This window comes from Vipera berus, assembly GCF_964194415.1.
Source record: "Vipera berus genome assembly, chromosome: 1".
NCBI lineage: Eukaryota > Metazoa > Chordata > Lepidosauria > Squamata > Viperidae > Vipera > Vipera berus.
Genome location: NC_138202.1, coordinates 317,189,960 through 317,207,341, shown reverse-complemented (window position 1 = coordinate 317,207,341; position 17,382 = coordinate 317,189,960). Strand labels below are relative to the sequence as shown.

General features: G+C 37.5%; 2 protein-coding genes across 2 annotated transcripts in view; one reads left to right on the top strand and one right to left on the bottom strand.

Moving 5' to 3' along the window:
- Nucleotides 1-6,358, bottom strand: part of CAMKMT (calmodulin-lysine N-methyltransferase) — a 279,828-nt gene extending 273,470 nt beyond the window's left edge. The window contains exons 1-2 of the mRNA XM_081315306.1: nt 6,142-6,358; nt 4,034-4,206 (exon numbers count right to left, since the gene is read on the bottom strand). Of these exons, the coding sequence (XP_081171432.1) occupies nt 4,034-4,206; nt 6,142-6,273 (305 nt within the window). The 5' untranslated portion in view covers nt 6,274-6,358. The remainder of the gene's footprint in view (nt 1-4,033; nt 4,207-6,141) is intronic.
- A 546-nt stretch (nt 6,359-6,904) lies between these two features.
- PREPL (prolyl endopeptidase like) overlaps nt 6,905-17,382 on the top strand; it is a 33,291-nt gene continuing 22,813 nt past the window's right edge. The window contains exons 1-4 of the mRNA XM_081315336.1: nt 6,905-7,065; nt 12,563-12,918; nt 14,441-14,569; nt 17,302-17,371. Of these exons, the coding sequence (XP_081171462.1) occupies nt 12,709-12,918; nt 14,441-14,569; nt 17,302-17,371 (409 nt within the window). The 5' untranslated portion in view covers nt 6,905-7,065; nt 12,563-12,708. The remainder of the gene's footprint in view (nt 7,066-12,562; nt 12,919-14,440; nt 14,570-17,301; nt 17,372-17,382) is intronic.

Genomic DNA, 17,382 nt, shown 5'->3' with positions numbered 1-17,382 from the left:
ATATGATTGATGAGATTAATTTTACTGATTGGGTAAATCTATATGCACACAAATTAAGTGAAATAATCTTTCCAGAATATAATACAGTTTTTCATTTAAAGGGCTTTATAATTGTAATTAAATTATAATTTAATTTCATCCAAACTTTTATCAAAAAATAACCTTGCTTTCCAGTACTAACATTAATTGTAAATTAAATGTTAATTATCAGCCTATAGTTTCCTGGTGTTGTCCCTTTCACTGGGTCTTTTGCCAGTAATTAATCAATCGCTCATGTCTCCTTAATGCAATACTTCATTAAACTGTTCAACTATAATTGGATATAAGCAACTCAGATATTTGTGCCAAAAGCCATGCTATTTTTAAATCTTCACTCAATTTTCAACTATTTCTGCTATTATTGTTAATTCTTCCATTTGGTTTTTACCAAACGCCATCTTCAAATTGTTTTATCTGTCCGGCATTTTTATACTCTTTTTGAGTTTCTCATATATCTTTCCAAAACTGTATTGCTTCCTTTTTGTCTAGTTTTCCATTTTCAGAATTTCTACTTCCATTTTCTACCTTGATAGAATTGTCTTTAGTCTGATTGAAATATCTGACTTTGCTTACATTTGATCATTCATGCCTCATAAGCATTCAATTAACTAGTGCTGTTATTTGTTGCTTTATGATTTACAAAGTTTCTTCAACTTTTCTGGTGCTAAGCCAATATTTTTTATTAGGTTTTTCTTGATCCTTACATTTTTCCATTGTTGCTCTTTCATCCATTGACTCATTCATTCATTCATTCATTCATTTTCTATATTCTTTAAATTACTTGCATCTAATCTTAATTTAAGGAGCCGTGGTGGTGCAGTGGTTAGAATGCAGTATTGCAGGTTAATTCTTCTGATTGCCAGCAGTTCGATTCTCACCGGCTCAAGCCTTCCATCCTTCCAAAGTCACTAAAATGAGGACCCAGATTGTTGGGAGCAACATGCTGACTCTGTAAACTGCTTAGAGAGGGCTGTAAAGCATTGTAAATTGGTATATAAGTCTAAGTGCTATTGTTATTTCTTTATTTTGGCCTCCAATCTGATCCTCCACTTTGGTATTGAATATGATTTTTTTTTGGCTTTCTCATATTGATAACTAGTTCTTCTGTAAACACCACTGCTGTACTATAGGCAAACTAATTGGTCTATTCAATAGATGTTATATTAATTTTAATTATTTTAATCCTTGCATCCACCTTCTTCGCATTTGCTATGCAAATAGCATTTGCTATTTGTAGCTGTCTTCTTGATTCTGGATTTGTTCTTAAGGCTTGGTCTTATGCCATCAAAATTAGTCCCTCTGTGCCTTTCTTCAACTTTCCTGCTTTTAGCCATTGACATACCTTGCTACCTGCTCTGCCTGCTATTTTATTTTTATGTACTTGCCATGTAATAATTTGCCATGCCACATCTCTTCAGTACTCTGTAAGCCTTCATTGGTATACTAGCTTCAGCGTGGTGGCCAAATGGTTAAGCTGGGCTTGTTGAATGGAAAGTTGGCAATTTGAGGCCTAAGGACTGTGTGATGGAATGAGCTTCCATTACCTTCCCCAGCTCCTGCCAACTTAGCAGTTCGAAAGCAGGTAAATGCAAGTAGATAAATAGGTATCACTTTGGTGGGAAGGTAACAGTGTCCTGTGCACATTCAGTGTATAGTCATGCTGGCCACATGTCCACAGAAGCATCTGCAGACAATATTGACTCTTCAGCTGTAAATCAGAGATGAGTGCTGCCCCCTAGAGCTGCACATGACTGGAAACTTTTACCTTTTTATATTCAGTGCATCTTCTTCACTGCCCTTCAGATATTCTTCCAATGCCCTTTTTTCCTCTTCAACTGTCTGGTGTACATTGTCATTGTTTTTGTGATCTTCCTAGCCAAGGCTTTTAGTTCTTATTGAGTCTAATTTGGCACTTTTGTCCACATACTGACTCCTTCCCAATTATGATGATAATGATGATGATGATGTCTATTTCAATATTGTAATTCTATTTCTTACCTCAGTGGATTGTATATCCCCAAAATCCCCAACATTTGTTTTACCTTTCAAGCAATGCACCTTAAAGATGTACCATGAATATAGTCCACAATTATTAAAATTAAAGGAGATAATATTTTAAAAGTTACATTACAAAATTGTAAAACTGTTTTTCTCAAAGCATCCAGCATTAGAAAGCGTGATGTTAAACATGAAAAAAGTCCAAAAATTACATTTGGTTGCATCAAAAGATACATGAAAAAAGATCATTATTGCATACTTTAAAACCTGGGCATTTTGCTCCATTTTCTCACCTTTATCCACATAAAACAACATTTTTCAAGTAACAAGGCACAAAATTCCCTTTGGGCAGCAATTAATAAATTAAAGGCTATTCTGTTCTGCAGGACTACTTTTGATAGGGAAGTTATTTCACCATGCAGAGTCTCTATAAAGTCCAAGACTGTATTAAAAACAAGTTCAAATTTTGCTAATATTTCTTTTCAATTTCTGCCATAGCCAACCTGGGGGTGTTAGAGTCTTAAACATTAATTGAAACTCAATGTTCACATTTTTACAGTAGAAACTCTTCCAGAAATTGTTCCCCAGGTTCTATTGACAAAACTATCCAAATTTAAAATTTTATTTATGAAATTTATTTGTCGTCCATCTCATGATTTAAGGCAACTCTTTTGGGCTCTTGACTTAATCTGAAATGAGACATTGGGATACAATAATTTAAGTCCATGTTCTTATCTGTCCTTAAGGAAAGGTTTTATAAGTCTATTTTCTACAACCATAAAATAAATGGGGTGTTTTTATTCATAGTATCAAAAGGTCTCTAAGGGCCTCTGCCAGGCTAGCAGTTTACCATCTCCATTGCTGCTCCACTGCCAGTTCACCCACGCCAATGCTCCACTGTCCTGGGCTATACTCACACTTTGCCGTTGTTGTCTGTTGGATTGCAAACTCATCCAGTCTCTGGATATACAGCTCAGCTGCCTGGTACTCAGCTACTCTTGCAGTTTCCCACTCCTCCAAATGCTACTGCTCAGCCTTTTTTTTCCCTTCTTTTTTCTTTTTCTTTTCTTTTCTGCATCTTTTCCCTTCTCCCATCCTCCTTCTCCCTCTTCTTCTGCTCCCTCTTCTCCACTTCCTCTCCTTCCCTTCTTTCTTCACTGAGTAGAATACATTTTTATCGCTACAACGCCATATTTCCTCCATCATTGACACCATCTTCAGTTTCCCTTAGCTTCTTGCTCTGCTAGAATGTAAAGTGTTGGAGGACAACCTGACTATGAAGATAGGACTCTGTAAAATTACAGAATTAGGCCACTCCTTTGGATTTATATTATGCATTCACATTAATGCATAATTAATATTATTATGTAATAATAACCTAATGGCTGCTTTGCTTTAGCCTCTGCAACTTTTCTGTTCCAATTCACTATGTAACACTACTTTTATCTTTATATTTTTAAATATAAACTTACATTTTTATCCTACTTTCCTGATAATTTTGCAACACTAAATGAAGTTTATCAACAGTTAAGAACAATACTGTGACATTATTTAAAAGACCAAAAAAATTACAAGAAGCTTATAAAGAGCAAGTAGTCAGATATAGTAGGTTACCTTATTGTCAGGTACAATCACATGTGAAGGTTTATTGATTTATTGCTAAAAGCCTATGCACAGGAATCTTCTCAATTAATGGCCAGCACTTGGTTAGCGTTAGATAAGAGTAAAAAGCAATCAAGTAGGTTGAATTTATTTCACTTGTAGCTACGAAAGGAATCCAAACTGATAGGGCAACAGATAATTTACCCTAGAAATAGACAGCGTATATGAAATTAAACAAAGTCCAATTCAACTTAAAACTTTAACTGATGATAGAGTTTTGAATCCAGCCTTGGTTGAAATAATTCAGTTTTGTCATTAAGAACAAAAACTTAAAAAAGGAAAATAAACAACATGCAGGCACAGAAAATATTTGCAGAACTGGAATAATATTTACCTTAATGATATAATATAGTCAGGATAATAGATACTTTTGTACTGAACCCAAGACTTTGAGTCATCTTCTGTCATGTTACTGTCCTCGGTTATTGAGAAGAGACCAAATGAAGCAAATCGTCTTACTGATATTTGCTGAAAGCCGGCATTCTCCAAGGGCTTTTGCTTCAAAACCTTTAATGAAAAACATCATGTCTCAAACTAAGGAAGCTGCAACAGGATCAACATTGTCCATGTTTTAATAAACTTGAAAACATACTGTAAAAAAATCAGTTAACATTCGTTTGAAAATGTGTTGAAGAGAGAATAATTGGATTTTCCAGAATCTGTATCATTTGACATTTCTTTTGAGGAGCAATCTGATGCTTGTTTTGTTAGAGGATGTCTTTCATGATCTGTGAAACATACAGTATATAACAGAATAAAAGAGTTAGATGGGACCTTGGGGGTCTTCTAGTCGAGCCCCCTGCTCAAGCAGGAAACCCTAAACCCGTGGTGGCGAACCTATGGCACACGTGCCACAGGTGGCACGCAGAGCCCTCTCTGTGGGCACACGCACCATCGCCCCAGTCCTAGGCCTTCAGCTGGGTTTTATAAAACCTTTTTGCTTTAGGCCTCCGCCACCATGCGCAAAATAAAAAAAATTCAGTCAATCAATCAATTTCAACTTCTCGCGGGGAAAAAAAGGTCTTGCAAAGTTAGAATTGACTGATTGAACTTTTTAGTCCCACCCAGTCTTCTGTTAACACCGCAGCCACACCCACCCAATGGGCCACACCCACCCGGCACCCAATGATGTGGGTTTTGGGTTCCAGTTTGGGCACTCGGTCTCTAAAAGGTTCACCATCACTGCCCTAAACCATTTCAGACAAACAGTTGTCCAATCTCCTCTAGAGCTATTTACAATTTATATTTCATACAACATTCTATGAGTGCTGTTCCATATATTATAGCATGCCTTGCAACAGGGAGCAACATCTGGCAAGAAGGAAGAAACCATCTGTGTGACTTTGGCTAGTCATTTTCTCTTAGCCCAACCCACTATACAGAATTGTTGTTAGATATATTTGCCCTTGAAATACTTATAAAAGGAATAAAAACAGGATGAAAAATTCTAAGCAAATAAACTACAGGATAAGAGTCAGCTATTACACTGACCAGTATTTGCTTCATGAAACAAGTACACAAACATACCTTTCCATTGTTTGCACATAATAGCACAAAACACTATTATATATTGTACTATTTTATACATACATACACACATACATATACATATATATGGCTGTCACAAAGACAGATGTTTAGACTGGATTTGGTATTTTTATACATCTATCAAGTCTTTCCCTAGGACCTAAAATAGACAGATGTTACAGGTATTGTCACAGGATGTAAGCTGTTCCTAGTAAAGTTGCCTTTTGCAATTGACTGATGGTGATTTTGTCAATGCTGATGGTGTTCAAGCGGTACTCCACATGTTTTGGAAATGCACCCAAGGTGCCTATTATTATTGGTACAACCTTTGCTTTCTTTTGCCACAGTCATTCTATCATCATCATCATCATCATCATCATCATCATCATTATTATTATTATTATTATTATTATTATTATTATTATTATTATTATTATTATTATTTCAAACTGCCAAGGTAAGCCTTTTTATCCTAGAAACTAATAGGGTGTGATAGCAAGTTTCAGAGCAGGAAATCCCCTGACACAGAATCGCCATTCAGTCCTGAAGCTGAGTTGGTCCAGTTCATCTGTCAGTCAGATCCATTTTCCTCGGGGCTTATCAAATATAAAAAGAATAACGCATTCACTACCAGGGTCTCCCTGAAAAGATGTGAGAACTGTATGGGGAAAATAACAGCAAGAGAATAACGTCGGTTCAATTCCTTTGCCCTGAAGGCCAATTATTAGCTTGTAAGCCGTTGCGGGCGTCATTTGAGATCAGCTTTACCACCTCATCACTCAAACAGAGGCAGCAATAACTTATTCAAACGAAGCGAAGCGAAATCACTGCCCGTCTGCATGCTAGAGAGATGGCAGGTGATGCGACGGGGTTCCCGGGGGCAAACAAGCGGCTCTGGCCGTTGACTTTTCGTACCTGTCTGAGAAGCGTCCAGCGGGCTTTGGCGGCTGCCTGCTTGCTCCTTTTCCCGGCGTCTCCCTCTTCGTTTTCCGCCTGAGCCCTGTCAGCTGAAGTAGGAGAAGAGATCGGGAAGGGTTCTGCATCCATGCTAATGCCAGTTCTCCTTTCTTCCTCTGCTCTAAACTCAAACTTAAGCGAGCGCTCCAAAAACTAAACGTGAGAGATGAAGTTGGGGGGGGGGGAGGGAGTCCAGAAAGAATAACCCTAAACTTTCTCAGGGACCGGCCGCCTCCATAGAAAGTAGCGACCGAGGCACAAGAAACAGTCGTCAGGGATGGAAAGCTTTTGCCCGAACCTTATACAGCAAGAGTTGCTAAAACCTCCCATTTAGCAACTAGGAGCATGAGAAGAGGACGGAATCATCTTTGATGCGGGCAAGGAAGGACGTTTGGCAGCACGGCTACGTGAAAGAATGCAGTCAGCAAAGGGTTATTTCTTGCTGCACATCTCTTTTATTGCCATCGTAGCGGAAAGTATTGCCCGATTTTTAACAGAACTGGTTTTTTTTAACAGAACGTTAAAAAGCAAACAAACACACAATTCAGACCATGATCGCGAATCAGGAGCGGCGTTGCAGTGCCCTAGACCAAAATGGACATTTCGTATTTTATTTGCGGGCACAGGAAATCGCCATGTTGATAAAGGGCAAAGCGAAGACTCCGGAAAACCGCTGCATTCTGCCATCTTGGTTGTGGGCAAGCATTGCGTTCCTACCATAGCGGGGTGTAAGCAGATGAAGGTTTCAGTCGCCGGTTTAAGAGGTCATCGTCGTTCGCCTTTTCTGTTGCTGCTTGTCTATGATCGAAGTTGCTGTCGTGTTCCCTGAGATTCATGTTTCATTCTGGGTTGTTAAGTTCCTCCTTACAGAGTGATTAAAAGGTAAAAAGTTGGTCGTAATATTCCTATTGATTTGATTAATATATTCCAGTGACTAGAGAGAACTGCTGCTTTGCTTTAAAAGAGTTTGAAGCGAGAAATCAAGCCAAAAGGCTGGCTTTCTCCCGCATCTACGAATTAAAATGTTATGAGAAAAGTACAAAATGATAATTTCAATTGTAAGGGCAAAAAGTTGAGACTATGCAGTTTTAAAGTGCTGTACTGCACAATGAACTGCTCTGGAAAGGTATGCGTATTAGAGTCCACTAAATTCCTCAAGGCTTAACTTTGAGTAAGCATACAATACTAGGTTGTTAGCTGGGTTATACCCTGCTATCTTACGAAATGCCTTTTTTTCCTTGAGGCTCTTGCTAAATCCTTGAATCCAATATATTATTGATTTTATAGAATGGAAAGGCATTTTTTGCAATTTGTTGGATCAGTATTTATTTATTTGTACACACATGTACCAAATTTGTACACACATGTAACCCCCTTCGCAACCAGTTTTGTGCAGTGGTTGACGGGTTTGCCTAGAAACCAGGAGATGGTGAGTTTTAGTCCTGCCTTAAAGGCTGGCTGTGTGATTTTGGTCCGGTCATTCTCTCATAGCCCAACTGGTGCAGAATGTGGTTGTGCAGGCAGTTTTTGGGGTCCCTAGGGTGGCACATATTGCACTGCTGTTTTGCGAGCTGCACTGGCAGCTGGTTTGCTTCTGAATTGGAATTCAAGATGTTGGTTATCACTTTTAAACTCCTTCATGGTATGGGCCAGGCTATCTGAGCAACCGTCACACTCAATGGATTGGCTCGCCCCAGTCATCCCAGTTTACAGGGCATGCTACATACCCCATCAGTCAAGGAATTTCAGCTGGTAGCATCCAGGAGAGGAGCCTTTTCTGCTGTGGCTATTGCCCTTTGTAATATTATGTGCCCCTGAGATTTGCACCCACCCGTCTGAATTTCCCTAAAAGCCAGTTGGCCTGTGGCCCCAATGGGGGTGCATCACGCTGGAGATGGCTGATGGATTAAGACAAGACCCCACATCTTCCCCGTTTGCATTCTACTCCCTTCCTCCCCATCTTTTTAATTGTAAATTATTGCTATTATTATAAGTATTTATTGCTTCAGTGTTGTATTGGCTTTTAATAAGCTGCCCAGAATTACTTCTGGATGAGATGGGTAGCAAATAAGTCAAATAAATTAAAAAATAAACAATACAGATATATAAATACACACACACATGAATCTTTACATTGATTCACTCTGATTGACTTAGTATATTTATCTACATATCCTTTTCACAGCTGAAGATGTTCCAGTAACATTGGTCGAGAACATTAATGCATAACATTACATTAAAGTATGACATCCTCCTCAGCCCATCCCCAGCCCAATGCAGAAGCAGGGTCTACCCAACAGTCCATGTTCTATTTCAGAAGTGAATTGTTGTCACAAGTGTGCTGAGTGGTCAGTGTGCCACAAATCAAGGTAAGTCTTGAAGTAAGGTCCTACATTGCTACTATTGGCCACCTGGTGGCTACTGCAGACATACCCTGTGTGATCAGTGCTAGTTAAATTTCAGGGGCATTCACATTTTAGCAGTGGGAGAATCATAGAGAAAGTGGATGTCTTAGACCTCTTCTCACACCTTGGCCCATCTTTTGATTGGGATGAAGACAGGTATTTCCTATTATTATTATTGTTGTTGTTGTTGTTGTTGTTGTTATTGATCAATGCACAGTCAGGCAGATGTTCAGACTGGATTTGGCATTTTTGTCTACCTATCGAGTCCTCACCAAGGACCTGGGATAGGCAGATGTGGATGTTTGATGGTATTACAGATATCGTCGCAGAATGGAAGTAGTTCCTAGTAGGGCCGCTTTTTGCAATTGACTAATGGCAAATTTGTCAATGCCGATGGTGTTCAAGTGGTGCTCCAGTTGTTTTGGGATTGCACCCAAGGTGCCTGTTACTATTGGTACTACCCTTGCTTGCCTTTGCCACAGTCTTTCTATTTCTATTTGTAGGTCTTTGTATTTTGTTATCTTCTCCAGTTCTTTCTCGTCTATTCTGCTGTCTCCAGGCACTGCCACATGCACTATCCAGATTTTTTTGTCTTTCTTATCGACAACTGTTAGGTCCGAGATGTTATGTTGCAGGTGCTTGTCTGTTTGAATTCTGAAGTCCCAGAGCAGTTTAACTTTATCATTTTCTATGACATCATCATTATTATTATTATTATTATTATTATTATTATTATTATTATTATTATTATTATTATTATTATTATTATTATTATTATTATTATCTTTCCTATCAGCCTTGCAAGTAACAAGAACCAGATCTAGAAGTACTACCTCTATCTTTATTGTAAGGTTATATTAACAGAATCTTGCAACTCTGAAATACAGACCTCCCATCTCTCACTTTTACTCTCCTGAAAAAGAGGGTGTCCCTTCTAAGGTGTTTTCACCACCCCTCCTCTTTTGGATTTATGAGATTGTTGTCATGGTTGTGGCTCTTCCTCCTGTCTTCCAAGGTCATTCCCACATACCGTTATACTTCTGGAGCAGGGCTCTTCAAACTTGGCCCTTTTATGACTTGTGGACTTCAACTCCCAGAATGCTGACTGAGGAATTCTGGGAGTTGAAGTCCACAAGTCATAAAAGGGCCAAGTTTGAAGAGCCCTGTTCTAGACAGTGCCTCACTTGATGTCGTTCTCCTAATCCTGGTGTGTAACGCTCTGTGCTATCTTTCTGGCAATTAAAAGGGGTTTTTTTAAAAAAAAAATAGTTTCTATAATATAATCCCATGGCCATGTAGTATAGCCTTTTTTCAAGAGACAGACTAATCTCACAAAGGTTAAACAAAGAAGCCTATGGAGCAGTCAGAGACAGCAGAAGATGAGGAGTCTGATCTAGGACCTCCTCCCAGTACTAAGATATGTAGGGTTGAGTGAAGAGAAGAACAGAGAATGTCTGCATAGCTCCGTCCATGATGAGCATTTTCACCAGTGACTGGTTGCATCTGCTGGGGATCTATTTTAGAGCCACCACTGGAAAGTAATCCTTTGTTGGAAATAACCACTCCATTTACCAGAACCTCTGTCTATTGTGCCCTGAACTACTGTATGTAAAAATTCTGTGTTTTTGACCCCAGATAACTGATGACCTACAATGTTTCTATAATTTCTGTACTCTGTCCTGACAGGCTTTTGCCTGCTACTCGGCACTTTGCTTACTGGGATCTTGTCTGTAAATTTTTAAGGGATTTGGTACTATTGAAGACTGTGTGTGTGTGTTAATACTACATGCCCAGCCTGCCACTGCTATAATTGCTCAACCAAAGTAAAGCCTTGCACTGTACTCCTTAGTGCAGTGATGGTGAACCTTTTAGAGATCAAGTGCCCAAACTGCAACCCAAAACCCACTTATGTTTCGTTGGGCACCGGGTGGGCATGGCCCATTGGGTTGGTGTGGCCCATTGGGTGGGCGTGGCTGCGGTGGTAACGGCAGACTGGGTGGGACTAAAAAGTTCGATCAATCAATTCCAACTTTGAGAGATTTTTTTGTCTTGCAAGAAGTTGAAATTGATTGATTGAACCTTTTTTTTTTTTTTGCACATGGCAGCGGAGGCCTAAAGCGAAAAGGTTTTATAAAACCCAGCTGAAGGCCTAGGACTGGGGCGACGGTGCGCGTGCCCACAGAGAGGGCTCTGAGTGCCACCTGTGGCACGCGTGCCATAGGTTTGCCACCACGGCCTTAGTGTGTGTGCGTATGTCAGGCCTGGGACAGGACAGCTAAATTCTTCATAAACATTTAAAAAGGTAAGGGCTTTCAAAAGCACATTGTTGTTTTTATATTCCTAGCCCCCAGTCAATGCCTCTTACCTTGGGGCAGGTGTCTTCAAACTTGGCCCTTTTATGACTTGTGGACTTCAATTCCCAGAATTCTTTAGCTAGGCACGCTGGTTGAGGAATTCTGGTAGTTGAAGTCCACAGTTCATAAAAGAGCAAAGTTTGAAGACCCCTGCCTTAGGGATACCATGATTGCCATTTAGTTTTAACTGGACCTTAGCCAAAATTGGTTCCTGTTCTAGTACAGAGAAGGATCTAAACAGTCAGGGATAGATAGCAAGAGTTTATAAAAGTGAACTGCAGACCTCAGTTAGATAAACAAGAATCAAAAACTGGAAATGTGGACATTTTAATAATCAGATTAAAGATAGACAAATGAGTATCTGAGTTGTGCGTATTGTAGAACAAATATTATTATAACAAATCTATAAAGTTAAATAGTTGATATAAAGAATCAATCTAGCCGTTGATGACCTGCAGCATTCCTTTTCACTTGTACCATTGTGACATTGCAGTATTGGAAACATTGGGCCAGTTAATTCCTTGAACCTGTATTGTTACTTGGTTGTTCTGCAAATAAGGCTCTTGGCATTTACTCCTTAAGTTCTTGGTACAGTCTTCTGCCACCCTTAAGGAGATTCAATAAAATTATATTGGGATTTTTGGTTGTGACATTGTGACCTATCTTTTGACAAATGGAAATGAGGAGCCAATTTGATGTAGTGGTTAGAGACTAGAAATCAGGAGTCTGAGTTTAGTCCCACCTTAAGCTCAAAGCATTCTCTGTGGGCGCGCCAGCCCTTTGGAATCAATTACCGGTTGAGCTCCGGATGGCTCCCGACCTTCGCTCTTTCCACCGTGATCTGAAAACCTATTTATTTGAACAGGCCGGCCTGGTTTAAGGGTTTGGGGTATTTTTAATTATTTATTGTTAGGGCTTAATTAATTTAATAATAATAATAATAAACCTTTATTGTCAAAGTACAACATGTGTACATTGAGATTGGCTGAGCCTCCCCCTGTGCTCTCTCCCCCCAACACACAGTGATAACAAACCCTCCATCCCACCACACTATGTGAACCAACTACACCACACATCGGCCTCCCAAGTCAATTCTGCATAAGATTATGTCCCATTTAAAAGCCTAACAGCCCATGGATAAAAGCTATTTTTCAGCCTGTTGGTACGGCTGGCTATATTCCTATATCTCCTACCGGAGATATATTAAGTAAAGATAATTTAATCTTACTTTTAACTTTTGTATGTAATGCTTTTATTGCCCTGTACACCGCCCTGAGTCCTTCGGGAGAAGGGCGGTATAGAAATTCAATTAAATAAAATAAATAAATAAATAAAGCTAGCTGTGTGACCTTGAGCTAGTTATTATCTCAGCCCTAGAAAGGACGCAATGGCAGCCCACTCCAAAATTTTGCCAAGAAAACTGTAGGGACTTGTCCAGGCAGTCACCGGGAATAAACAGTGATTTGAAGGTATAGCAACATCTTTTGACAATATTAAGTATTCTTAAAGTGTTATTTTTTATGTGAGTACTGTTTTTAGAAACCAGTAAGGCTAAAAAGTCTCAGGTTTGTTTATAATTTCTCTTCCGTTAAATTTTATAATTTCTTTTTTCTCTTCCAGGTCTGAACCAATAGAATTGAAGACTATACATTTAAAAGTAAACATCTACTGGCTGCGACTAGTTTACATGGATTTGCTATTACTATGGACTCTAACAGTTCTCAAAATAAGAATGAAGAATCGAGCAAGATGAATATTTTGTCATCATGTATTCAGGCATTAAATATTTTCTTTCTTTTTTGGAAGGCAGTATTGGTCACCTCATGAACTGCTTTAAATATTCCTCCACTTCATCTGTAAGATTTTATAGTCAAACAAAGCAACAAATATTTTTCCTTACAACATGTTTTAGAAATGTAGGCATTGTTCCTTATTCCCAGGGAAGCATTCAGTCATGGAGGTTTTTTTCCTGCAAGGTGAGTTATTTGAATAAATCATTCAGGCCAATAAATATCTTGGCCCTTACACAATAAAAGACTGCCTTTTTCCTTGTGTTAATAACTAAAGTTATTAAGGCAAAATAACTAAAGTTATTAAGGCAAAATAACTAAAGTTATTAAGGCAAAAAATAAATTTTCAAATATGCTTATAAGGGCATGATACTTACTTTTTGGGCTTCTGTTCTGTATTCAGTTGTAATTGGACAACGAGATGGACAACACACAAATTTAACAAATAATTTAAAAATTGGGTTCTGCTATTCCAGCTCTGTTTAAAAAACTGTTTATTCACTGGAAATTCAATGACAGACTACAATTCAATAGAATAAAGATATTTTTCATTTCTGCCAAAGAATTTCTAAATTATGTAGTCAGAAATTTAATTCAAATAGCAACATTTTGTGTTGATAGAATGAAAATGTTGAAGTAAGAACTGGGGGAATATCAAAAGGAATCTCTATAAAGTTTCCATCTTCTATGGAGTTTATAGAAATAAAAAGTATGGAACTAAGTGGGACTAATCCAATTTAAATGTTATATTAGATCAGAAAGACTGACAATAGGAACTAGGAGGATGAATGTGTATTGGAAATATTCGCCACCTTAAATTATTTGTAACAATAATAACAGTGGGATACAGACAAATAAAATAAAATACAGTAGCATTGCTATTACTAAACAATTGCTTAACATTGCTGAGATCTTTTCAGCTATACAGTAGTTTATATAATTTTTTGCCATAATTTCTTTACATTTTTAATTTAGAATTTATTATGTTGTTTAATGAAGATAGATTAAGTCTTACCATTTGGCAGTGTATCAGAAGAATAGAAGAATAGATAAAGCTCTTTGCAGATTATAACATGCATTACTATTGTAGCATGTGCAAATGATGTTATCATACACATTAAGTTTACTTTAGAATATTTCAACCCAATTGATTGGTCCTTAAATTTGTATACAAGTATTAAAATATTATAAATTGTCCATAGATCAAAGGTTCCATATCATTTTTAATGGACAGAGTTCCTTGCCATGAGGAAACAAATTGAGTACTGTTCATATTTAGCTCTCATATTGTGTGACTGTGTGGAAAAATGGAGAAAGTTTTTAATTTTAGGAACAAATTAAACATTGATTTTGCTAATACAATTCATATTCACATTCTTACATTATCAATAGCACTCAGTAGTAGCTCTGGACAGCATTGAGATCATAGGAAGAGAATGATTAATTCTTTCAGAATTAGGAAAGGGTAGAACACCTCTCCAAATCTGCCGTTTGCAATTGAAAGGAAGTTGTCATATTACTGATAAAAGAAGACCCATTCAATTTAAAAAATATTCCTATAGCTTTCCAACCTATTTGATTATTAATTAAATTTTCTGGAACAGGATATACAAAATTAAAGGATGTCTTAGTTGGCGTATAATTTCAGATTTTGTACCGTAAAATAAATCCTGCTTTTTAACATTTAGCATTTTATATCTTTTACTAGGATCTTCTGAAATCAGAGCAAAAGAACTGGAGAGTTTGTTCAGCAAACTACACAGATTTGAGAGAGAGAATTAAACAAAAATTGAAAAAACACTATGACAGTCATTCATTAGGATTAAATAGCCTGATGGTAAGTATTATAAAAGTTGCTAATTTGTTTATGTTACTGATTGAAATAATATTTTGAAGATAGTTTAAAGAGATGTCCCTATGATAATGCTTGTCTTGTTAGTGTCTGCATTTACCTAGCTTCTTTAAACCTTCAATGTTATTTATGTGCATTACATCCATATTATCCTTACCAAAAATCTATAACATATTATTATTAACCCAATTCTACACATTGAGAGACTGAAGGAGAATAATTTGCATTGATCTTTTTACCGAGTGCATTGGAAAAATGAAATTGAGATTTAATACATTTCTTCAAACCAGGATTTAAAACCAATGTGACAAAGTTTTTTTCATCAAAATAAAACAATTTTGTGATGTGTCCATCATGATTATTCCAGAGTTTGAATATCCACTTATATTTATTGAAGTTTAATGGCTTGCATTTCATTAGGAGGTAATTTTTTTTTGCCTGTTTGGTTTTTAAGACATTTCATGATTATACTGTACATTTGTATTCCATTTGTTTCAGCCAAGTTCTGAATATATGAAGAGCAAATGTGATACTTATTGGTTGACTGTGAGCCAGTTTTGTGCTCTCAACACAATCTTTATGTATGATAATTCTTGTACGGAAAAATGGGAGGAGGGACCTAGAGCTTCTGAGTGAACAAGTTATAAATCTAATAAATAATATGGAAACTTGCATTATATTTATATATGAAGGAATCTCAGAGTTAATTATACCAAGAATATAGAAATATTTGTAAACAATTTGGATGATCTTGGAAAATTAACCAGAGTAAGATGTACCCATACCTTGAAACACTAGGTTTGTTGCATAGCTGATAATTAAAAACGAACTCCAGAAGAAGGCAGTGGCAAACAGCTTTCATATTTTTGCCAAGGAAGTCACATAACTGTGTCCATGATATTGTTAGGAATCAAGCTTAGCTTAATCAAAATAGTATATATAAATGGTCCTGGACTTTATCTCACTCTCTAAGAACTGAGAAGTGTTTAAGCGTAAATGTATTAGTAGCAGCTAGATATATGTATTAGTTCCTACAGTAAAATAAACGTTTTAGATGGGAGAAATACTATATTCCAGTGTCAAATTCATCCACTGGCAGGGATAAGAGAAGCAAATGAAATACATTTGATAGTTGGATACAAATCGAACAAATAATGGTCATGTTATATATGTTTCAATGGGTACAAGGTGAGGTGATGCCTGTGTACATCTGTGTATGCCTTAAGTCAGGGTGCCTAGGATAATAGACAATAGAGTGGATTTGATTAACACTCTGCAACTCTAGTTGCTTACCAACCATTCATTCAATGGTCAGTTGAAATTACAGTAGCCTGCAGTCTTCAAAGTTGTGGCCATTGCAGTGTCCCAGTAATCATATGACTTGATCAACCATTGCACATTTATGACAGTCACAGTGTCCTACAGTGATGAGATCACCATTTGCGAACTAGACAACCAGCTTCCAACAAACAAGTCAATGGAAGTCGCCACTTGCATTCATGTGATGTTACACTGAACAACCGCAGGCATATGATATGATGGCTCCATCACATAACATTTAACTTTAGGATCACATCATTTAGTGATGGAATTTCCTGTGCCAATTGCAGTCAGTTGGGGACTACCTGTATTACCATAAAAATTATTACTGAATGAAGACAGATGAAAAGGCTAATGATGGAATTTCCTGTGCCAATTGCAGTCAGTTGGGGCCTACCTGTATTACCATAAAAATTATTACTGAATTGAGAGAGATGAAAAGGCTATTGACTGAAATGTGATCATAGTGGAATAAAAATCAAGTGTTCTGAATGGTATAAACCAGTATGTCCAAACTTTGGCCTCTTTGAGATGGATAGACTTCAACTTCCAGAATGCTGATGGGGTAATTCTAGGAGTTGAGGTCCACCCATCTCAAAGTGGTCATGGTTGAGAATCAGTGGTATAAACAAAGACTTTCTTTGAGTTACTATATCTTTACAGCAGCTTTCTTCAAATCATATGAAGAAAGGTTAAGGGAACTATGTGTATGTAGCCTAACAAAGAGAGTAATTAGGGGGTGACATGATAGCTGTCATGCGGTACATGAGGGGCTGCCACAGAGAGGTGGGGATCAATTTATTTTCCAAAACTCCTGAGGGCAGGATAAGAAGCAATGAGTGGAAGCTTATTAAAGAGGCATCTAACCTGAAACTAAGGAGAAACTTAGTGACAGTGAGAACAATTAATAGAACAGCTTACACACACACAATTAATGGAACAGCTTACACACACACACACACACACACACACACACACACACACACCAGAACATCACCTCATTGGATGTTTTCAAGAAAGTATTGGACAACCAATTGTCAGGGATGATATAAGATCTCCCATGGGCAGGTGGTTGGACTAGAAGAACTCTAAGGTCCCTTCCAGCCCTATGATTCTATGATTCTAATACTACATCTCCCAGAATACTTACCTAGCAGTAACTGAGGATTCTGAGACTTGTAGTCCTAGTACATCTGGAAGACAGCTTGGAGAGAAGTGCTAAATTTTATAGTTTTTATGTTACATGAGGAATATGAAGGAGCATATTTTTCTTTTAATTCCATGGATCTCAAAAAAGCTCACTTTATTGTACAGGAATCTGACAAAACGTAGTTACAGATAATGACATAATTCTACATTCTTTGTAATGGATCCATCTTTATGTTAATGTTAAACAGATAAAGTTTGGAGACTATATTTACTTTGAAGAAAATGGCTGCATATTTCGTTCAAAGCTAGGAGAAGTAGGTACGATTATT